The following is a 25542-nucleotide window of genomic DNA, read 5'->3' as shown; positions in this document are numbered from 1 at the left end:
CCCGAATAAGTGTTTCGCCGGCTCATATATCTCTGTTAACGCGCGGTGCCTCGTTCACATTGGCTCCAGTAGCACACCAGTTTAGTCATTGAAAGTAGGAGCAGGCTGGATCGTTTGAGGGTTTCATGAATTCGTAAAGTCACAAACAAATTTCCATTTTTGCCTATTTAAATACTTTTATTTAACTTCACAACTAATTTTGCATGTATGTAATACGATTAAGTAAATATGGGTGTTGACTTGCGATGGCTGTACACTCGGAAAGTCACTGCAAAAATAGGCAGCGTTAGCCGCCTGGAGCTCACGACCGACACTCTCACTATATAGCCAGTACAAACTGAACAAAGCCTCATGATGTGCCCTGGCAATAAAACTCACAGTAAAGAACACAAAAGTAATAAAGCACATGTTTACTCTAAGTACTCCAGTGAAGTTCTAAAAATAGACCGTCAATCCAGTCACGGAACTTGAATGCTCACATGCATACTTAAGTGTCGGTTGACAACATTCCAGTGGCATTACAGCGTTGGTTTCGACCACTAAACTGAAAGCTACTGGAACGGATGTCAACACGGCATGACACGGCGCGTTCATCACTTTTATGCCGTCTTCAACTCTATGCTCTTGTATTAGGTTATAAATAGGCGTGCTTAATTGAATAGAGTTTCATCAGTCTGGTTATTTGTGACGTCACAGTTCGCGATTTTGAGTAATTGTCTAAAAACTATTTTTGTAGTGATTTCTTGTGTTCATGAAAACCATAACAATACAAAAATAATTATTTAGTAGTTAAAACACACTATGAAATTATAGTGTAGGTTACCACGAAATGTTCCCGCCTCAGCATAATGCGCTAACCATCAGCGCTTCTCTTCCGGCGAGACAATTTGTGGGCCACGGACGCAAAGGTGCAACACGGCCTTAACAATAACGAATCAGTCAATAAATGGTTTTATTTAGTAAACAAAGCAGATTTTGTCGTTTGTTTTGTTGGCCAACTTGGCAGTGGGGCTAGCGCCGTGCAGAGACATCGGCCAGATGACTCGCTTGTCTCGCCGGCTGCTTGTCACGAGCGAGCGCGACCTTCCTCGCGGCTGCAGAGTCCCGACTGCAGACTGTTGAGAGGAGTACCTACGATTTACTTATATAAATATTAATTCAAGGCAGGACTTACTTAAAATAAAAACCATAAAATGATAACCTTTTTCTGTAATTGATACCATATTGCAAAGAAAATTGTTGAAAAAATATGTACCGTTTTAAAATTATATCAAATTGAAAATAATCGCACATTTCAGTCTGAAAAATAATACTTACATTTTTATTTAGCACTCACAGATTCTTGTAAACTAGCATAATTATCTCGATGTTTTCGAGCTAAAGTTTATTTCATAGAATCCATTTTAACTTTTACGGAGTTTTCTTTGTTTTGATTTTAGCTGGACAGCTTACTCCAAGGAACAAAATAATGAGTAATAAAAGTTACTAATTATTTACATTTAATTAAATCTATTGTGGAAATGGAGGTATCGAGATTTCTAAGTATTAAAAGTATCGAGAGATAAATAAATACATAAATACTACAATTAGCACAATAAGTATGTAAAAAAAAAGATGCAAGAGTAGTCACTCACGTTACAGTTCCCGTGGAATTGGCGAGAGGACAGTTGGAGTCTGCCCCTCTAGCACAACTTGCCTTGTCGCGCGCGAGTCCATACTTGAAGTCGCGCATGATATTTGGACTCGCGCGCGACAAGGCAAGTTATGCTAAAGGGTCTGGTATAGATAGTGAATGCGCGGTGTCTGATGGCCGCGGCGTCTCGGACGCATCGTCTTAGATCACGATATTTATTGCTTCACGCTTCTTCCAAATAAAAATAATTCGAGGGGACGAACACTTTAACATAATATCTAGACGTTGTTTTATTGACCGAGTATGAAATATTTTTTACGAACTTAAACTAAGTATAAAAAGTTTGTCATAAAAGAACCAAAAATATTTTCATGTTACCTGAGTATGTAATGTATTTTTATAATTTATTTATACATATGAAAGTAATACTTCTAAATTTTAAAATAAATACAAAATCGGAACTTGTAACAAAGCCAAGAGCATAGCTTTGCAGCTAGTTTCAGTATAGGTACATCAAAACAAACTTTTACACATGCATTAATTTTCCGTTATTTGTGTCGCGTACCACTCCAACAGGGCGACCGCGGGGTGAGGTGACAGCGGGGAGCAGCCATCTTCGGGATTGACTGACTTACTAGCCACCGCGGCCATGACTCGGCTCTTTACATTTTTGTATATTTTTTATAATTAAAATCATAGTAACAATTCTTTGGAGTTCATATTCAAGCATCCACAACCCGGATAGCCCCTCAACATTGGTCTTCGAGCCTCCAAATCAAGAATCAGCGAGTAACTACGAATTAACTGTCCAGCCAACGTGTCCGTGCACCGCCATTGTCACAGCGCAGTTAACGATTCGAAATTACAAGCTAATTACGTCGAGTTCGCCGCAAGAAACAAGATAAGTCCACTAAAAATACCTACTACAAGAAGGGATCTACAAGCCTATATGGATTTAAGGAAACGCAAGCCCAGGATTACTAGAAACCAGCTAAGTTCCCAATCCACTCCCTTTCTTACATTAGTGCCTACTTAGGTATCATACCTACTATAGAAACTAGATTACAAACTACATCTTAACTTAACTTCATAACAAACAGTGTATTCAATATAAATCCTCATAAAGCGCAGCTATAGATATCTACTTAGCCATCGTTATCTAGTGCCAGCTGCAGCTAACGGTAAAAAATCACATGTTTACGCCGTCAGTACTAGTTGCCGGCTTATCGAAATAACAAGTAAATTAAATCAAATTCAGTGCCTATTGTGTTTAAAGTGCAGTTATCTCAATATTTAGTGCATAAAACAAGTACATTACGTGTTTTTTCAACAGATATACTAGTACACAAAGATATTAGGACCTAACAAGTACATAGTGCTAATTATCTTAACTAAAACTACGAATTACAAGTAAGTGTTGTTTACATTCATTTCCTGTTGGTTGTTTTGCATTGCAGTGTCGTTTTTAAACGTGAAAAATGACTGAAGCCATTCTAAAAGAAAATATTAAGCGTCGTGGTACCTGTAAGGCACAGTTGACTAATTTCAATACCTATTTGAGTGAATTACCAGAAAAATTAACTCCTCATCAAAGGTTTGAGCTCGAGCTGCGTATTTCGAGGTTGGAATTAGTGTTTAACGACTTCCATGACGTGCAATTACAGATCGAATGTGCCCATGAAGAAGCTGCCGAGCAATACTCCCAGCGGAATACTTTCGAGGCAACGTACTACAGCAGCATCGCTCGCGCCCAGCTCCTGCTGAGCGAGGCGGAGGGTCCTGCAGGCAGGAGTACTAAGTCACCACCAGCCGATATGCAGGTGACGGATATGAAGCGCACAAAGGTAAAATTGCCTGAAATCAATCTAAGTAAGTTTGATGGTACGTACAGTCAATGGTTGGAGTTTCGTGACATGTATGAATCTATGATTCATAATGATACTAGCTTATCCGATATTACGAAGTTTCATTACCTACGATCTTACTTAGAAGGCAGTGCTTTACTAGTTATTAAATCGATCGAATTTAGTGCTTCGAACTATCAAATCGCATGGGAGCTTGTGTGTGACAGGTACAATAACAAACGTTTACTCATTTCTAATCACGTTAAAGCGTTATTTAACGTATCTTCCGTACAAAAAGATACAGCCTTTCAGTTACGCAGGTTAATTGATACTTTCATAAAAAACCTAAAGTCCTTACAAATATTACAAGAACCAGTTGATAAGTGGGACACATTATTGACTTATATCGTGTGTACCAAGCTCGACAGCCAAACATTATTCGAGTGGGAAAAATACAAATTAACGTTAGAGGGCGATTCTAACACATTTGACGACTTAGTCAAATTTGTCAGGATGCGAGCCGATTTACTAGAAACTATCGAGCAAAGAAATGTTAGACAAGAGAAGCCGCGAGCCTTGGTCACTTATGATTCGCCTACTAAGACGAATACTATTAATAACAATACTAAATCGTGTCCCGTATGCAATTCGAGCGTTCACAATATTTATAATTGCAAAGCGTTTCTAGATTTGAGTGCACAAGATAGGGAGGACAAGGCCATAGGTTTAAATTTGTGCCTCAATTGTTTACGTCACGGGCATCCTACTAAAAAATGTCGTTTGAGCCCGTGCAGAGTTTGCAGGAAAAAACACAACACTATTTTGCATACAACTAAACCGTCTGCGAGCGATAACAGTGTACCTAGTACGAGTACCGTGGTACCTAGTACCAGCGGCATCGCGCTGCCTGCGACGGCCGCGGCCCCTCCCCCTGCGCCCGCGCCGGCCGCGCCCGCGCCTGCTGGCCGGGCGGGCGGCGCGGCCGGCGCGTCTGCGCCGGTCGGACTTGTTTGCGCCGAGGACGAGGAGCCGGAAGGGGTATTGACGACCGCTATAGTTGACGTGCGAGCTGCAAACTCTAATATATATCCCGTACGCATTATGCTTGATTGTGGTAGTACTTCTAATTTTATTACTGAAAGGTTGTGCAAACAGTTGAATTTGGAAACAAAAGACGTTTTTATTTCAATTACAGGACTAAACGAACATGAATCTATTTTAAATAAAACTTGTACGGTTGACATAAAATCAAAATACAATGATTACTCCATGGAGCTAAAATGTACCGTCATACCTGTAATAACTAGGCCCTGGCCATGCGAACCTATTGATTTTGAAGCCTTCAATATACCCAAAAACATCACGTTGGCAGATCCCACTTTTTACGAAAAATCAAATATTGACATTTTACTAGGAAACAAGGTGTTTTGGGGTTTATTGGGCTCAGAACAAATCGAATTAGATAATACAAATTTAATTTTGCATGAAACCAAACTTGGTTGGGTTCTAGGTAGGGATGTACCGACTATTGATTTGGCCGACTAGGCCGACTACCGACTAGTCGGCGCTTGGGTGGCCGATTAGTCGGCCGACTAGTCGGCTAGTCGGCCAGAACATAATTTTCGATAAATTCACATTTTGAATGTCATTTTTGGTCCTTCGTTCGCGCTTTTCATGATTTTTTACAGATGTGCAAAGGTACATGACAATATTTATATACATTTTCCATTTTTAACAACCGGCTTGGCTTAGTGGGTAATGATTTTGCCTATGAAGTCGATAATCCTAGGTAGGAAATTTATTTCTGTGGTGATAACAGATATTTGTTGTTTTGAGAAAAAAAGGAATTACTTAATAGCTACATAATACAATCATAATTTTCAGCTGATAATTTAATTTTGTACTGTTTTTCTATCACTAATGAAGTGCCGACTAATCGGCCCTTTTTGCCGACTAGTCGCCGACTAATCGCCGACTACAAATGTGGCCGGATAGTCGGCTTTCCCGACTAGTCGGCGACTAGTCGGTACATCCCTAGTTCTAGGCGGTTCAGTACCAGGCATGGCGGACATATGCGGGTTTGCACACGCACAAACTATTACAAATGTACAATTACAAGATAAAAATAACATGGAAAACTGCACTATACAAAAACAATTAGCGCGCTTTTGGGAACTAGATTCTATAAAAAATGATTTTACCTCCTTGAGTGTCGAAGAAATGGAATGTGAACAAAGTTTTGTACAAAACACGACACGTTTACCTGACGGTCGATTTTTACTTACCATTCCACTCAAGGAGTCGCCTAGCCTATTAGGTGATAGCTACTGTTTAGCAAAACAAAGATTTCTTTCTTTAGAAAATAAATTACAAAGAGATCCTATTTTAAAACAATCGTACACAAAGTTTATTCATGAATATGTACAATTAGGTCACATGAGTGAATCTCATTACGATAGGTCGCAAATTACCTATTTTGCGCCACATTTTGCCGTGTTGAAAAGCGACAGTATTACTAGCAAGTTAAGAGTCGTTTTTGACTGTTCAGCAAAGTCGTCATCTGGCTATTCCTTTAATGATTTGCAGAAAGTAGGCCCTACTATACAAGATGATTTGTTTTCAATTTTAATGCGTTTTAGACAACATGACGTGGCCTTGACTGCAGATGTGGCAAAAATGTATCGCCAGTGCAACGTCGTTGATTCACAACGGCCTCTGCAACAAATATTGTGGAGGGACGACCCCTCCCAGCCTATAAAAACATTTCAATTAAATACCGTGACTTATGGTACATCGTCAGCGGCTTTCTTGGCCGTCCGCTGTTTGCGGCAATTATCGATTGAATGCGATGATCCCGTTATTAAAGAAATTATAGCTAGGGACTTTTACGTTGATGACCTTATATCCGGGTGCTCCTCAACAGAGGGCGCCACTAGGATCTACACAAAACTTACAGAAACCTTGAATAGTGCTTGTTTTCCACTTCGAAAATGGAGATCAAACGACACTAGCGTGCTCCAAAATATAGCTAATGACAAGACTGATGGCGCCGAAGGAAACCTGGACCTATGTCCTGAGCATAGTTCCAAGGTTTTAGGCATTACATGGAACAGCGTATCCGATAACTTGTGCATCACAACCAATGTAGACCTGAAAGGCTCTGTCACTAAGCGAAACATTTTGTCAACTATTTCTAAAATATTTGACCCTTTGGGTCTAGTAGCACCTACTATTTTAGAAGCCAAGGTCATGATGCAGAAGTTGTGGTTGCACCAGTTGTCGTGGGACACAGCTGTCCCTGACGAGATACGAGATGTTTGGCAAGCATTTGTACTTACGTTGCACAATCTTAACGAAGTACAAGTCCCCAGACACGCTATTTGTCACGGTCCTGTCAATTTACAACTACATATTTTCGTAGATGCGTCTGAAGCAGCCTATGGCGCTTGCGCATACGTGCGCTCCGTGAACGAGAACAACGAAGTAGTTGTCAACTTGCTGTGCTCAAAGGGGAAAGTGGCCCCACTAAAACCACTAACTACCCCTCGATTGGAATTATGCGCAGCCCTACAAGGTTCTAGGTTGCTAGACAAAATTTTGAATTCTATGAGACTACAATTTGACAGCTGCTTTCTGTGGTCTGACTCAACTATTGTACTAGGTTGGTTGAGTATGCATCCAAGTAAGTTGCAAACATTTATTCGTAACAGAATTGCCGAGATACAGTCCACTTGTGCTAACCATACTTGGAGACATGTTCCAACCAACGAAAATCCCGCAGACCACATTTCACGTGGATTGACAGCCAACGAAATAGTGCACAACAAGTTATGGTGGAACGGTCCACAATTTTTATCACAGCCAGAGCACGCATGGCCTCAACTAAAATTAAAATTAAATACTAATAACTTACCAGAAGTTAAAACTCAAAACACATGCCTGGTAGTCAACTCTGGCACCGATGAGCCGTTTCCCTTCAGTAAATTCTCAGACTTGAAGCGCATGCAACGTATCTTTGCTTACATGGCGCGATTCATTCATAACGCGCGCTTTAAGAATGATAAGAGAAGCGACCCACTCAGCGCTGAGGAATTAGACTATGCGCTAAAAAAGTTAATACTAATATCACAAAAGGAATCGTTTCCTACAGAATATGACAAGTTAAAATCGGGAACTTCCATTAAAAAATCTACGATTTCGTCACTGAACCCGTACATAGACACAAACGACCTTGACTTAATTAGGGTAGGTGGCAGATTGTCGAATTCGGATTACGAATATGATAAGGTTCATCCGATTCTACTAAGCAAAAATCATCGTATAACTAAATTGTTATTCGAATGTCAACACAAAGCTCTCATGCACGCCGGTCCCCAGCACTTGCTTTATTCAATCAGGGAACGGTATTGGCCTATTGGGGGGCGCGGTATCGCGAGGTCGATTTCACACCAATGTGTGACTTGCCGTCGTTTTGGTGGTCGTACCGTAACTCCAATCATGGGCAACCTACCCAAACAAAGACTTCAACCGGGCTCTCCCTTTTTAGAAGTCAATGTTGACTACGCGGGGCCTGTAATGATGGCCAATCGCAGAGGGCGTGGTTGTCGTCTCATAAAGGCCTACATTTGTATCTTTGTGTGCTGCAAAACCAAGGCCATACATATCGAGCTGGTGGGCGACCTGAGCACAGCTAACTTTATTGCCGCTCTCAAGAGGTTTATTGCTCGCAGAGGGAAACCTTTAGATATTTTTTGCGACAATGGCTCAAATTTTGTAGGCGCTGCTAATGAGCTCAAATCTTTTATTGCACAAAATGCTACTCACATTTCTGACGCTATAACCTCAGAATCAATAAATTTTCATTTTTTGCCTCCACATGCGCCACACTTCGGTGGGTTACACGAAGCCGGTGTTCGCTCTATAAAACATCATTTACGCCGCGTACTAGGATCGGCTAATCTAGTTTATGAGGATTTGTATTCAACACTGACTTACATTGAGGCACTTTTAAATTCCCGACCCTTGACCCCACTTAGCTCGGACCAAAATGACTTATTGCCACTCACACCTGGCCACTTCATCATCGGGCGAAGTATGACGGCGATCCCAGAAGAAGACCTTACTTCACGCACCAGATTAGTGGACAGATACCAGAAGATTCAACAGCTTCGCCAGCACTTCTGGGCACGTTGGCAACTAGAATATATAAGTGAGCTTCAGATCCGAACTAAATGGAGGCAGTCGACGAACGGGCAACTAGAGATTGGGACCCTCGTCGTTATCAAAGATAAGCAACAACCTCCAATAAAATGGCTCCTAGGTAGAATACAACGAGTCTTCCCAGGGCACGACGGCGTTACCAGAGTCGCAGAGATTCAAACTGCCACTGGATTGCTGCGCAGAGACTTTACCAAGATCTGCCCCTTACCCGTGGGCACTACAGTTGAAGACGACACTTCAAGGTCCGCCGGCATGTCGCGTACCACTCCAACAGGGCGACCGCGGGGTGAGGTGACAGCGGGGAGCAGCCATCTTCGGGATTGACTGACTTACTAGCCACCGCGGCCATGACTCGGCTCTTTACATTTTTGTATATTTTTTATAATTAAAATCATAGTAACAATTCTTTGGAGTTCATATTCAAGCATCCACAACCCGGATAGCCCCTCAACAATTTGAGTCGCGTGAAAATCGTGCAATTGTACGTCATGTCCTCGTCATCGTGAGCAGTGACTCGACCAACCATTATGTCACTCCTACAAAAATAAACGTAAAGTGATAACGTAAAACACATCTAAGATGTAAAACGAATAAAGAGAAAAGTAATTCTCTAAATCTAAATCTGAAAAGTAATTTTCTAAATCCGATGCTCGTAGAAACCGCTAATCTGCAAAGTAGGTCGCCCCGGGGGTTTTCTTGCAACTCAAAATCAATTAGATGCAGCAAAATCTCCTGCAGCTGCATCCACTGACATTACGTTGGCTCGTAATTCCAGGCAGCTGGGTCCAGGTAAGCTCTGGATTGGTTTCTAGCTTCCAGGTATATAACACTCAGCATCAGAAGTAGCGGATCCAATAACTTACCACTAAATAAAAAGAAATGTATATCTTTATAGAGAAAGAATAATTAAATTTAGTTTTTTTTGACCGCAAACTGTAAAGATTTATCTACATACATACATACATACAACTGCCTGCCTGTATCCCATAAATTAAGGGGTAGGCAGAGCACATGAACTAAGTACTCAAGTTTCAGTGTCACTTTTGGCAAAAGGAGGTTGAAAAAAAAAAAAGAAAATGTGACATTACAGTGACAGCTGGTGCCTGCCTCTCGCCTACGCCACAATTTAACCAATAGCCCACAGTCGACTTCTACGACACCCACGGGAAGAAAGGAGGTAGTGAAATTCTTAACCAGTCACCACACGGAATGAGATTTATCTATATTTATAAAAGTTATTTATGATGTCAGATACTTATGGTGCGTTAATTGCTTCACCCGCTACTATTGATGGTGACTATACTGAACTGTGGGTTCATTCGTGTTTCGCTAGCAGTAGTAAACGTGTCCAGGTTTGATTGGCTGATGTTGATTGAGTCCCCGAGCGCTGTTAAATGTGGTCTCGTGGGACGACTCAAGTTTATCGCTCAGTTGTGGTCGGGATAAAAAAAAATATAGGACATTCTTACACAGATTCACTGAGCCCCACGGTAAGCTCAAGATGGCTTGTGTTGCAGGTACTCAGACAACGATATATATAATATTATACAAAGACTCATATACATCCATGACTCAGGTACAAATATCTGTGCTCATCACACAAATAAATGTCCTTACCGGGATTCGAACCCGGGACAGATGCGTAGCAGGCAAGGTCACTACGCGCTAGGCCAGACCGGTCGTCGAACCTGTATACTTACGAGCTTGAAGCAATCATCAGTAAGCATTGTTGACACGGAATCTAAATCCAAAGCGCGTTCAATGTTGTGACACGATTTCAAATTTCATTTACGTCAATTAATATATCTACTTCTTATTGGCACGTCTTGGATCAGAAATGTCACTGTCAAAATTTACGTTTTTGACACTGACACTTCGGTATCTGTCGAAATGTCAAATCCAACTCATGATACTGGTGGAACTTCCAATCAAGGTTAGCCCGGATAAAGGACTGCAATTCAACCGCAAGAGCCTGCGAGAGTCTTTCGACCCATAGTGTTTTAGTGATCATTTCAATATTTGACTCAGCTTAATCGAATGAACTTTAACCCTGTGTTTAATTTAAACTTATCCTTGTTAGAGAGATAAATATAAAAGTTTATGAGCATTCCTCCGCTGACACAAAAGAGGGTCGCGGGAAACTACCAATAAGACGGAGTTATTCAATTCTGCCGGGAGGTCAAACTTATCATAAATCCGAAGATTCTTTACGATTTCTCCTTTTGGGGAAGTCTCATTTGTCAAAATTTCTTTTCTTTTTACCTCTCGTCTGTCTAGACGTAATTTACTTAATTATTAACTATCTTTTTGCATGTTTCGAAAAAAACTAAGCACATAATCAAGGTCTGTAACCTATCCTGAACCCATGACATTTGACCCTTGTAGACATATGGAATGAACACCGCGTGTGGCCGCGCGCTACGCGCTACGCGTTACGCGCTACGCGTAGCCGATGGCCGGGGAAATACATGTCTCGTAGCGGAAAGCGTCTACGAACAGTCCCCGGAGCACCGGCCCGGGCTAGCGGCGTCCGCTGCACGCACGCTCGCCAACATTACAGGCCTCGTAGCCGAATGGCATTCCTGCGTTGCGAAACACCTCAGAAATGTAGTCTGGCTCTGTCGCGCCAATACGCAAGAGCGATAGAGATAGATAGCTACGAAATAGATATTTATATCGTGAGGGTTTGTGCTTTCGGCTACGCCGGAGCGGTCAGGGTGATGCGTGTTCAGATATTTCTGAATGCCCCAGCCGCTCCGATATGAGACTGTATAATAATGGTTGAATACCATTTTGACTAACTATGTAGTAATACGTGTTAGGAATGAATAGTCGATGACATCAACACCATAATAATTTAATTGAGATTGTTACTATTGTTAGTATTGGTCCAAACTGAATTAAAACTCGAACCCAAACGCTCGCCTACCACACTGCGTCATCTCGCGGCGTAATTTATACTTAAACTATTAAATCACGTCGGCTACGCCAGGTGGCGCACTATTTCCATCGCTAATTTTAAATAGAATACCATTACATTATATTCCCACAATATTTTACTATCCACCGGATACCGCCAATTTACAAACATACATATGCAGTTAGCGACGCCCCATCACAATAGACTTAATTCGGGGAGCGACCGCAAACAAAGTTTGTAAATTTACAAACATACACGTGCAGCTAATAAACCACTATCACAATAGTCTCAGTTCGCGCGACGACCGCAAAAAGAATTGGTAAATTATATCCGTGCATAGAGTGCGTATAAAAGTTTCGATAACATTATGTCGGGAGCGACAAGGTTCCATCTGATTGAGTTTGCCGCGCGGTTTGGAACTTTGTGTGATAGATTTAGTTTGAGTGTCACGGATAATGTGTTATAGTGCTTGTCATTCATAATAGATATTAGGGATAATCTTACACATTCCGAGGCCTATGATAATCAATAATGAATGTGTGTTGGGTACTAGGCGAACTGATGACACACTAATTAGATGAACGAATGTTTAGTGAGTTTCTTGCATGTTGTCCGCAGCAGGGTTAGCACAAGATTGCCACGAGAGTATGTTGCCGCGAGAGACTACCCGCCCTTATGTCATTAATACAGTTAAAAGAAGACGCGCGTGTGATCTATCTCGCGGCAATCATGTGCTAGGCCTACAGGAAAGGCGGTTTTATTGAGCCTAAATATATACATGAGAGGGCTCGGGCTGTACTTACTGGCTGCAGTCCCCACGCTAGCCCCACGCTAACCCCACGCTAGCCCCACGCTAGCCCCACGCCGGTCGCGGACTTCAGACAAATCTTTCAACTTCTTTGCTGATCTACGCAGGTTTCCTCACAACGTTTTCTTTCATCAAAAAGCTACTAGTAAATATTAAATGATATATTTCGTACGTTAGTTCCGGAAAACTCATTGATGAGCAATTGCCGAAAAGTTTGTACCTACATTTAGATCACATCTTTGATTTTGATAAAAATTGGTAGGCTGACAGAGTCCATGATGCTGAGCAAGATCCACTAGGTTTCCCAAAATGTCCTAGGTAGTTTGTATGAAACCTTCCTTTTTTGTTACCAGATTTCTATACATTTTCAATAACAAAAATGGAAAGTTTCATACAAACTACCTAGGACATTTTGGGAAACCTAGTGGATCTTGCTCAGCATCATGGACTCTGTCAGCCTACCAATTTTTATCAAAATCAAAGATGTGATCCAAATGTACAAACTTTTCTGGAATTGCTGTGATAGTTATGAGCCAGGATTTGAAACCGCGACCTTCGGATTGAAAGTCGGCCGTTATATCCACTCGGGCACGACCGCGTCCTGTTATATGTATTTTGAACTGATAATATTATGAACTATTAGCAATCATTTCCGTATTCTAGTTTAGCAATTCATGGTTTATTGTAAGTTAAGTTCACAGCTTTCCGAAATGCGTAAGTTTAATGTACTGCGTGTAGTTTGTAATTATTGTCATTAGTGTTTATTTATTTACTCGTATTTAATCAAACAGTAACACAGTATTACAGTTTACACTAAGGCACTGTGAAACTACAAAATACTAAATAAATATAGTGTTATGACGGGTACGTAGGCACAATGTCGAAAATCAAATGTCCGATGTACGAAATTCCGAAAGACATGATATCGAAACTCAAAATTGCTAATGTACGATATTCCTAAAGATGCATGTCCTACTACACTTTCATCGACCGATCTCATTTTCGAAATTCAATATTCCTTCGTCCAAAATGCCTTACACCAATACTTCGAAAGTCGATATCTAGTTCTTAAAACTGCTACCTACTTTCAAAAATCCTAATCATTATATTTCGAAGAGAATTACCATATATTATCTACTTCATTTTCAGTGTAGGAACTTGTAGGGTTCGGTAATAGTTTCCCATAAGACATATTTAACAAGCTTAGAATAAAACTTGAAAATCTTTATAAAGGTGTATTTTTAATATGTTTCAACATGGACATACGACAAACATCTTTCAAAATTTCGTAATTAATAAATTTTAAACTTAGGTCAACTAAACGTAGGAAAAATGCCGATAATATTTTCGTACATTAGCAGTATTGTCCTTTCGGCGTTCTAAAAATAGGCCAATTAACCATAGGACATAGGACATAGGTAAATACCGATCCCAAGTTTTATACTTATTAACAAATATAATCTCAAAACAAGTCAAACAAAGGGGCCAAGCTACGATTAATCTAAATTGGGTAAACAATGTAAACATACGATTTATATTGTTTATTTTTAAGTAATATTGTATGGACACGCGGCCCTCCACTATCGTTATAATGTCAAATGAAGATTGATAACGGTAAAGTCAAATGTTATTGACTAGGCCCTGTAACCTGTAAAGTCAAACACATTAAGGTATAATTTATGTATTACGCATATTATTTGACAACAGACAAGGGTGGCAAGATATAATGCTTATTATTAGATCATAATTGAGTACTTAATATTACCAGCAAAATGACATTGATAAAAAGGTGTCTCTCACTACATTGTATAATTTTGTTGGGATCCAATCACTTGATTAACCGCCTACAGTAATGTATGTCAAGTTTACTGAAAATCCTAAGTCATCATAAGCAAATCTGGATATAATTCAGATATTATCGTATTAAAGTGCAATAACGGGCAACATTCGACGCGTGTCAACTCGGCTTATTGGAGTAGAGGGTGAAATGACAACGTAAATTACATTACAATATTTGAACAGCTAATTTGTCAGAAAAAGGCGGATTAATTTTAGTGTAAGTGCGAAAGGTTGTCATCCTAAATAGAATTTAAAGTTCGCGCATTTTTATATCGAGAAATTGTGTACTAGGTACTAGTATACCAGACACGCGTTAAAATGAACTGAAGACCGAAAATATATGTTTGTTTTTATAACGCTTTCATTTCCATCTAAATCTATGGCCGCTAAATGTATAAAGGCCACTTGCACCAGCCAATTAACTCAGGGTTAGTGGGATGTCATCTGTAAAATTCTATATAAAATGGTGGGTTAACCCTCGGGTTAACCCTCCATATTCGTTGGTACAAGTGGCCCTAAGTCGCTGAGCAAAATGTCGTTTAATGACTGATGAGTAGGTATATCCTAGTTTATAATTTATAGGTCCCGTTACAGGAACCACCTGTTATAAATTGCTTTAGGTACACGTTCTTAATTAAAACAATGGTTGAACCGCCGCCTGCACCGCGCTAGAGCGCGGCACAATCGCGCCTATCGCGGAGGCCGCGCCGCGCCGCGCCGCGCCGCGGTGCCGTAATCGGTACACTTCGGGCCGCGGCTACACTCTGTAGACGGGCTCGTGTTATTACATCCTTGTTTAATGTGTTTATTCCATTTTAGAAGGTTTTAAGATTAGGATATTTTGTTTAAATTATTTAGTACTTCCTGGTAAAGCTTTAGACACTCTTCCTTTTAGTTTGGCAAACATCTGTGGCTAACACGCTGCTGGCGTTGGTCCTCTGTAAATGCTTTGATAAAGATCACTAGACTTGGGGCCGTAGCCGAATCCCATTTCTGCGACGCGGAACGAAAACGAAACACCGCGAAAGGTAGTCTGGTAGTCTGGCTCTGTCGCGCCAATAGGCAAGAGCGATAGAGATGGATATCTACGAACATTTCGTTTCGTGAGCGTTTGTGCCATTCGGCTACGCACCCTGACCCCGTAGCCGAATGGCATTTCTACGACGCCAGACGCCGCAGACATGCAGTCTGGCTCTGTCGCGACAATACGCAAGCACAGTATAATAAAGAGTACTATTGTACAGTATGGCCACTCCCGCTCCCCGCTAAAATAGCCGCCCACCCCTCTCGTTTACCTCACAGTTACCGCCTGTCAAAAACGCGAACAGTCGACCTGTCATATTTTACTCATACAAGCATAGTACGCGTTCAACTGCACGAGCTTAGAGCTTAGTGTGCTGAGCATTTCTTTTTTTTTCGCCACTTTTATGAAATGTGATATTTTTGAAAAAAATTATGCTATTTCTACTAGAATCACTAGCTTTTTCAATCCTAGTCGTCCCATACATTTTTTCTTATTTTATTACCATTTTCCGTACATGTTAACAAAAGAGGAAAGTAACAAAAATGTATGAAAATTCTGGGACACTTTTTGTCTCCCAGTGAGATTGAAGGTACTCGTGATTCTGAGTACAAGTGACCTAAAATTCCCTAAAAAAAAAATGGCAAAAAAAAAGAAATGCTCTGCTAGGAATGCGCCTCAGTCATATATTTGATCGTCAGTGTCCGAGGTGTGACGCAAGAGCGATAGGGACAGATAGCTACGAAACAGATATTATCGTGAGCGTGTGTGCATTCGGCTACGCACAGTACGCACACTAGAAGATAGCATGCTTTCTTTCTTTCTTAATAACATCACTAAATTAATGCACTGTGACTAAACGCCTCGTCAATAGCCCTCTACTAATAATTATATCCAATCTGTTTGACTATAGGTATCCCTCCTGCGCGCGAGTTGACAACGTGAATCTTTTCATTACATAACATTGTGAGGACTTTGACAGTTAGAATTTAATTTGAGGCCGTCAAAAGTTTTATTGACTAATCATGAGTTATATTTACACCCAAGCTACGGGTTGGGGAAATAGGCAACTTTCACTACTGGTGCCGGATAAGCGTCAATCATAAGGACCGTTTTCAAAGTCTACCATTGCAATAGATAAAGAGCTTATAGTCAATATAAATAACCGCATAACATTATATATAATTATTTATAATCTGTGACTTACAAAACTGTAGATAGACCCTAGGCCACTCTACAACCATGTCAAAATGACAAGCAGTAAGAGATTTCTTACGATCTGATTTATAACGTCACTGTGACATAGTTCTACAGTGGCCTAGGGTTCCAATTGGTTGACTGTATGTGAAAGCGCTGAGATTTGACGTGGGTAATAAATAAATATGCATGCATAATTACGAAGCTCGCGGGTTCAATCCCTGGCTCCTACGTTGGAAGGAGAACTCAGTAGGGTTTCCCGGGACTTACTAGGCATGTACTTAATTTCTAGTCACTTTTCTACGAATGTAAACATCGCAAGGAATCTAAAAAATCAAAATGGCGGTCGCTTTCAGAATTAAACACTTGTGTGAGCCGTAGAAAAAAGATAACGCTAGGTAGATGATGCTTACATATAATAATAGATAACCATTGTAAGTGATAACGTTTGGAGCACAAACGTGTTGGTAATACGGAGGAGTTAGTGCGTTTTCACATTATCCGATCCGATATCGGATGTCGGACCGATAGCCCATACAATATAGGCGCCATCTTGGATTTTTTCTATTGAAATCCTTCCGACATCCGATATCAGATCGGATAATATGAAAACGGACTTACGAGTACTACAATTTAAATATACGGATGTATTCTCGTTAATACGTCGCGTTCGGCGTCGGCGGCGTGTTTCGAGTCAAATGGAGGCCCATCAGGCATGAGTGCTCGCGGCGGCTAGCCAGTACTGGGTGGCTAGCCGAATGGCACAATCGCTCACGAAACGCTCACGAAACGAAGCGCTAGTAGATATCTATCTCTATCGCGCTTGCGTATTGGCGCGACAGAGCCAGCGGCGTATCGCTTTCGTTTGGCGTCGGAGAAATGCCATTCGGCTACGGGGCCTGTAGGCCGTGCGCGGACTCTAGTCTCCTATATCACTATATTATTTATTTATTGACACGCTCAGTAATGTTGCGTTATCACTTCACTTACAAACAGTAATTTGTAAGATTTGACCTTAACAAATATTACATAATTGAACATAATAAGAGACATAAAGGCCGGTACAGGATCGTCGGCTGTCCGCTGATAATTCAGAACAACTTTTAATACGCCCCGCGAAGACACTCGACGAGAGATAATTCCCTAATATCTTAATTTTCTAACTTTGATACTTTCAACAAGTAATTTACTTCCCCTTGGCTGTTGGACAATAATTTACTTTAATTTGGATTAAATATTAAATTTTCATTTTGTTTCGTCCTATTCAGTTTTCGCCGACTTGACAATTTAGATCAGAGTATAAAAACATAATTCGTGTAAAGTTAATTATTTGTTAGTTAATATTCAGGAGAGCTCTCTCCGTTTATCTGAGAACGGCTCAAGGCCAGTCGTTGTGGAGATTCCCGGAGAAGCCTTAGTATGTACAAGCGAATATCTTTCGGATAATGTGATGAAGTACTTAAATGAGATAAACTAACAAATATAATACAAGTCGGCCAGTACAGTACAGGCCATCAGTCCTTGTCGATGACACGTCATTGTGGAGGCATGTACCGGAACTTGGACATTAGCGCTGTCGTAAAGTAAAATTCTGAAAAGTTTCGGCGCGACCTTTAAGTTAGGTATTAATTTTTCACTTGCCTCCAAACTTGAGTTGCCAAGTTTCAGTCTGATGCGGAGTTCTTTTTTAGGAGATTATTACAATTGCTAGCAATGTGTGAGTTGGTTCTTTGAAAGTCACATACAATTTTTGAAAATATTTTTGGTACAGTCGAGTTCATAAAATGGTTACAAACCAGTATAATTATACTCGCAAAGTTGTGTGTCATGTTGCCTTGTAAAGATGGCCGTACTAAGCTTTTATCGCTGACAGTCATAAACTAAAAGTAATAATTAAATATTTAATAAAATAGTTTGTAGATTGCCTAGCAGCCAGTTATAGTTTCTAGTAAACGACAGTTTATACCATGTAACTCTCTTGCTGCTTGCTGTAAGGACTCTGTACAAGTTCCCTCCGGTGCGTTTCTTACAGTCATAATCCGCTCATGAGACTGCCGAAGAAACACTAATGTTTACCGACTCGTTTCATGAGCTCACTGAAGGAAACCTAATGAGCGTGTGTTACGCTGAACCACACGATATATTTAGCCATTCAGCTAAACTTGAACAAGTTTTTCCCTGATCTTTGCTTTTGTTACTTTTTTCCACGAACAGTAGATCTCCAGTTCTCGGAACAACTTTTTTTAGTTATTGGAAAGGTTTTGATTGCACCCTTCCACATATTAGTCGAGTAGTAGACGCGAGGACGAAGTCTCATTTGGGACGCAACATGCGTGAGCACATTAAATTTGCCCCTTCACACCTGAACATGACTATACTAAAACCTGGCGCCGCCGCCGAGAACACGGCGAAAGTAAAACGGCTCAAATACTGTATTCTTCAGCAGAGCTATGCTTTTATCCCAGTAGCCGTAGAAACAAGTTTTTTTGTAGTTTTCTAACAGAAAAGGGTCCTCATGACTCTTAAGAATGTAATGGACACGGAGTATAAGGAGGCCTCTGAGCCGGAAAGCCGCAAATAACAGCAATATCAAATGTCCCTACAGGGACAAACTTAAATTGGCCCGGGCCTTGATAAATGAGGTGTCGCCTGTCACCATTCTGAGGGCCTAATAAGTCGCCCAACATTTGACATGCCTTGTACACTAAGGGCCAGTTGCACCAAACCACCTGTAAATGTAGGCTCTGTTCGTAAAATTTTACCGATTACGTGGGGGACTTAACGCTTTGTTAATAAATTGCGTTGCACCAACCCAAAAATTACTGAACGTAACCGCTAACTGTGATGCCAGGTCGTGAATGAAATCCTACCAACATTTTTATGGTAGAATTGATTTTTCATATAGCAACCCAATCATATGAATGTCAAAATCTTTATTTAAAAAAAAACTTAGGCGCAAACTAGCGCGAACTAAACTTTCTTTGCAGCTCTTATCGAAATATTTAACAATTTACACCACTTATGTACACTTGTGTTCGTGGTTATCAATGTATATTCATGACGCATGAAAAGGACGCGTCTCTACGACTTTCAAGTGGCTATTTCCAACCTAAAAGCCTTTGTAACAAGGAATGAAGGAACCAATTACCAGGCAAGTTTTCTCATGAGTATTATAATAATTATAGGTAGCTTATTACAGACCTCTTACCCAAATGCATAGCCTTTATTCCGTGAACTGGCTATAAAACAAATTAGCATACTTTTCGTGCAGTACTAGGTAAGTTCAATGTCATACACAGCACACAGCCTATGGCAAAATTTCCAATAAGATTAATGACAAAACTGTTTGTAGTAGCAGACATTTAAGTATATTTATGTACTGTTACTTAAATTTTGTTGTGTTTGAAAAGGATTATTAAGTACTAAATATAATAATAAGTTACATGTTGCTTTCTTTTCAGAGTTTATTTACACCATTTGATATGGACTACAAGATGAAAGTTCTACAAGTGAATCTGTTCTAGAAATCAACAAATTATACTATGAAATTAACTGGAAGTCTGGGAGAAACTTGTAGAAAATAAAGTTTTATAAATTATTATCATCAGAATTTCAATTTTGTTAATAAAATATATTTTTGTTACTTTATGTGCCATTTCATTCTAATATCCTGTTTACATAGGTAGGGAGAGTAAAGGCCAAATGACTATACAGTCTCACATTAATAGACCCCAACCCATTGAAAATTGTGGTTATAAAATTTGAAATTGAATGCTTATTCTAAAGACCATATTTTCACTGCAATATGTTTAAGGCTGGCATCTATTGGGACCAATCCATTTATTCACATGTTAGAGAACAGCACCGATAGTCTAAATGTGGCCGGCAGACACATTTTTTCCAGAGTATGTAAGTTTTTTATGTAATCAAGTGTTTACATAATTATATTATTGTCTGAGTAACCCACAACACAAGCATTATTATTATTAAGCTATCATGGAACTCAATCTGTGTAAAAATAAAGTCCTACCTATAATATTTCTTTCTTTCTAACTTGTTTAGTGTCACAGTTTATGATAATTAGTACTTTATTCATGAACAATACAGGATTTTATCTACCTTCCTGTATAGTCATTGTTTCCCACTATACTCTTATTATAACTATCTGCTTATTCAAGTTATAATTTCCTTTTTTTGAGGTGTAGATAAATTACCCATGAAATTACTGTTGTTTTAATTTCACATAGGTATATTTCTTCTTTCCAGAATAGTAAGTAAAGTTTCTAAATTAGCATGACACAACTAGAAATTATTTTGCCTATATATACTGCTACTGAAAAGTCTGATAACGCTCTGACATGCCACCAAATTCACAAGCCCGCCCTCAATAGTATGCTGAAAAATAAGTACAGAATGTATGTGCCTACTTATGAAATCTTAGACTCTGGTTTATTTTAGAAATGTTCAGCTGCATCATTTATATCAGAGCAACACAAATTATGAAATACAATTTGAGGACTTTTAGTAGTAGGTAATAATACTTTAAAATTGTTAGAACATTTTGGTGTCAAGAATTTATCCCTGACCGACATGAAAAATTTAAGTTTAAGTAAAGTGAATTTCAAGCAGATACTTACTATGTAGGATAAAGTCTTTATTGCTTTCATGTTGGTTAGCTTTATGTATTTAATTAGCTGAAGTACATGCTTGATTGTCAACTTTGCCTTTGCACTAGTCAAACTCAAGATTGTATCTCTCTGCCCGGAGTGTTTATGAATAATATGAATTCACGTTCATCCCACTGTTTTACTAAAAGCCTACTGCTGCTGCTAGAAACAAATAATGCTATGCTGGTAGAAACAAATAAATTCTCATTCCTCGACGACAACAACGTATAAGGTACAATCTGCAATTTTTTTTTTCAGAAAATTGCACCTTACCCACCAACGTACAAGGTGCTATCTGCCACAAGAAAAAATCGCAGATAGCGCTTTGTACGGGTCAAGGTGTACCAAAGGGTACGCAAAGAACTTTGTATACATATTTTTGAGCACTTGGTCCGTATACATATTTTTGACCACTTTGGCCGTATACATATTTTTGACCACTTTGGCCGTATACATATTTTTGAGCACTTAAAATAAGCATGTTTTGTAGAGAAAATAATGGACTTTGAAAATGGCGAGTTTCAGACACTTAGAAAAAAAAACATCCAAGTGGTGTTAGTGGTGTCACGGCGGGCGAGGGCTGCCCTCCCTCCGCGCCTCCGGCTCTACAAAAACACTCTAGGGCGCGCAGTGTCGGCACGCGTCCTAACCGGCGAGAGCCCTAGATTCGGACTTTCGCAGCCTAATATTGTTCACATAATATGTCATCATTGAAAATTTCACATTTTACAATCCGTCATTTATCTTGGTAATTATTAAGTTTAGAGAAAAGTTGTCCATACAAAACATGCTTATTTTAGCGTCCTCTATACGATAGCATCATAAAAAGTAGGTGTCATAATGATACCACTCCCATCAAAATTTTTCTAAGTCCCGTAACTTTTGTACCCATTTATCTCGGAAATTATTAAGTTTAGAGAAAAGTTGCCCATACAAAACGTGCTTATTTTAGCGTCCTCTATACGATAGCATCATAAAAAGTAAGTGTCATAATGATACCACTCCCATCAAAATTTTTTTAAGTCCTGCGTACCCTTTGCTACACCCCAACCAGTTTTTGCATTATAGGTTTATGAAAAAGTTATAAAAGGAGAAATAAAACACAGGTAAGTAGGTATGAACAGAAATATTATAATAACACTTTCTTTACATTTTTTCACTGATATCTTATTATGCTGTTGCCTAAAAGTTGTGTAGATTGTCCCAACACATTTGCTTCACACTAAAATACTTCATTTCGGATGTCTCATGGACGTGTATAGTTTAAAACGAAAGTTGATTCCTGTCGCGAGATACGATTTTGAAGGTCGGATTTTATACAATGTTTGTCGTTATTCTCGCCCTGATTTCGGATGTCATAGTGGATCCACAACTTTTTCCAGGATATTTATCATTTTATTCGTGATTCCAAATATACCAAGACCCTTTTAAAGACTGTATTGTCGACAAAATAGTTTTCATTATTTGCTGTCGAGTTTTGATCTCATAGGAATAGGACGCACTTGTGAATTTCTTACAGCATCGATCTGATTGTATATTCAACTGAAGCTCATTCTGCACTCGATCTAAATATAAACACACACATTTATTAACAAAATAAATTAAATTAAAGGTGTTTACAAACACAAATCGTCGCGCTATTAAAATAACCTTAAAAACCACTCTGGTGTGTCACTGTCACTTTTTTATGTTTAGTTACTTCCACATTTTTACTGTTTTAAACGTTTTATAAGTATTTTACATTGCTAATAGCTCAAGTTATTTTAAAATAAGCATAAACTCGTGAAATACGGGACAAATTCAAAACATTGGCCGCCATTTTGGTTCCTAGATTTACCTAATACGAGCCGTTAACCGGTGCTCTGGCACCGGTTAAATGAATCGTAACCCTTTTACTGACGGATGGCATGGTGCAACGCAAATATGGACTTAACGGTCGTCGGAGCCATCTTTAACGATGAAGGGGGCGTCAAAGTGTGCTGGTGCAACCGGCCCTAAATATCAATGAAAACGGGCATCAGTTACCTATTAACTTGTGCGGAAAAAAATTCGTCATATTTCAACAACATTTAGTACATTTGAAGAGCTCGTCATCCTGGGCGGAGTAAAAATGAAAATCTAGAATCTAATTTAGAAGCAATAATGTTGGTTGGGCGACGTAGACCCAGAACTAGGTGGTGGCTGCTGAATGGACCAAAAAGGGGGACTTCCACGAAGCTGCTATAAGTTTAGATTTACGCTCAAGCGAGGAAAAGTCCGCCGATAGGCAGCAGTGCTCTGAGATTCAGTCAGCAGTCAGCGCGCTGGGTAAACGGCTGCTCGGCACGTCCAAGGGAGGCCGCGTCATCGACAAGGAGACGTGGTGGTGGAATGACTCAGTGCAGAAGGCGGTTCGGGACAAGAAGACACTTTTTAAAAAGTGGCAAGAGACTGAGTCTCCTGAAGACCGCGAATCATATAAAGCAGCTAAATCTGCCTTAAAGCGAGCCGTTGCCAAAGCCCGGCAAGACCAACTGTCACCATTGTATGACACATTGGAGACCAAAGAGGGCCAAAAGTCCATCTTTCGTCTGGAAAAGGCTCAGGAGAAGTCTACACAAGACATAACCAAATGTCTGTGTATCACTAACACCCACGGCACTTTGGTTTGCGACGCATTCCGAATGAAGGAGAGGTGACGTAGCTACTTTAACGAGTTGCTGAATACGCAACACGCAAATGTGTCTCCTCCAGAACTGCCCCCCAATCTTGGACTTGTTGCCCCTATTACACCAGACGAGGTGTGAAATTGCCTTCGCAACATGAAAAACAGAAAAGCCGTAGGTCCTGATGACATACCGATTGAAGCGTGGAAATCGATGGCTCCTCATATGGTGATCATACTTACTGGCCTTTTTAACCGCATCCTCACCAGCCGCAAAATGCCCAACTCATGGAGACTGAGCATTATAACACCAATTTATAAAGGCAAAGGTAGTGTACAGGACTGTGGAAGCTACCGAGGTATTAAGGTCATGGGTCACACCATGAAACTCTTCTGACGCGTTATCGATTCTAGGCTCCGGCAAGAGTGCCCGGTCTCGGAGTGTCAGTATGGGTTTCGTCCTGTAGGCCTAGCACATGATTGCCGCGGGAGTATGTCGCCGCGAGATAGATAACACGTCTTCTTCTAACTGTATTAATGACATAAGGACAGGTAGTCTATCTCGCGGCGACATACTCTCGCGGCAATCATGTGCTAACCATGCTGGCTGTGGTACTATACATCCCATCTTTGCCCTAAAAATGCTAGTCAAGGCCTACAGGGAAAAGAAAACGCCATTGCATATGGATTTTCTGGACCTACAGAAGGCTTTTGACTGCGTACCTCGACAGGTAATCTGGTGGGCTTTGAAGAAGAAGAATGTGCCACGAACCTATATTGACATTATCCGAGACATGTACCACAACTCGAAATCCATAGTGAGGACTGCCGTTGGCGACACTCACCCATTCCCGATCACAGTTGGTGTTCACCAAGGCTCAGCCCTGAGTCCTTTTCTGTTCAGTGTAGTGCTAGACGTAGTTTCAGTAAAAGTCCACGAACCATCTCCATGGCTTATGATGTACGCTGACGACATTGCACTGACAGATGAGGACAAACAGAAACTGGAGCACAAAATGAACCAATGGAAGGGTGCGCTAGAAGACGGCGGTCTGAAACTAATAAATGTTGCGAAGACCGAGTACATGGCATGTAGCGGCACAGACCCCAACCTCATAACGGTAGGAGGCGAATCTGTTCTGAAAACGGATAAATTCAAATACCCAAGGAGGATGATGATGATATGTAAAATAGTCGGGTGCACCGATTCGGATTTGGATATTTTAAGCTTTACAAAAATCGGCCACGTCAACAATAGCCTACTTTAGATTCGAACTTGCAAACTAAACATATTATTATTTTGTTTAAAATGATTTCTGCCATTAGACATTTTTAGCTTTTGGTACCTAATAATGATACGACCGTACCCGTTCTGCTGTTTCATTTGTTTTTAGTTTAATAGCAGAACTTAGTTACTTTCCTTGGGCCCCCTTACATCTGGCATGTATTTTTAACCGACTTAAAAAAAGGAGGAGGTTCTCAATTCGACTGAATGTTTTTTTTAACACGCTTTTATTAGGTCGTCGTGTATGTAACTAATTATGTAATGGAATCTAAGGAGGCTAATTTAACCATCTTCCAAGGATCGTAGCGTAATGAAAATTGGCAGCTGTATGTAGTTCTGATGACAATACAATAATATGGTACTGATGTTGAACTGATCTGATGATGGAGCCGGAAGATATGAACTGGAACTACATGATGGAACATCGTATCATAGCTGTTTTTGGGTTTCTTAGAAAAGTCTTG

The 25542-nt window shown here is 40.1% G+C and overlaps 2 protein-coding genes across 5 annotated transcripts in view; both read left to right on the top strand.

Annotated features, from left to right (window-relative positions):
* The window catches only part of LOC125240765 (FMRFamide receptor-like), a 282033-nt gene that overhangs the window by 44079 nt on the left and 212412 nt on the right, over positions 1–25542 (top strand).
* LOC125240764 lies at positions 3077–9064 on the top strand. 4 transcript variants are annotated; one of them, XM_048148830.1, is made up of 2 exons: positions 3077–3254; positions 8514–9064. In XM_048148830.1, exons 1-2 carry the CDS (start codon positions 3112–3114, stop codon positions 9019–9021), a joined length of 651 nt encoding a protein of 216 aa, XP_048004787.1. In that variant the 5' UTR covers positions 3077–3111; the 3' UTR covers positions 9022–9064. The 4 variants fall into 4 exon arrangements, with proteins under 4 accessions (XP_048004787.1, XP_048004788.1, XP_048004786.1 ...); XM_048148831.1 differs by lacking the exon at positions 3077–3254 and adding an exon at positions 3263–3477 and having other exon boundaries at positions 8514–9062; XM_048148829.1 differs by lacking the exon at positions 3077–3254 and adding an exon at positions 3486–3704.

The sequence above is a fragment of the Leguminivora glycinivorella genome, chromosome Z, assembly GCF_023078275.1.
Source record: "Leguminivora glycinivorella isolate SPB_JAAS2020 chromosome Z, LegGlyc_1.1, whole genome shotgun sequence".
Classification (NCBI taxonomy): Eukaryota; Metazoa; Arthropoda; class Insecta; order Lepidoptera; family Tortricidae; genus Leguminivora; species Leguminivora glycinivorella.
The sequence above is the reverse complement of the archived record's forward strand: the minus strand, read 5'-3'. Positions and strand labels throughout refer to the sequence as shown.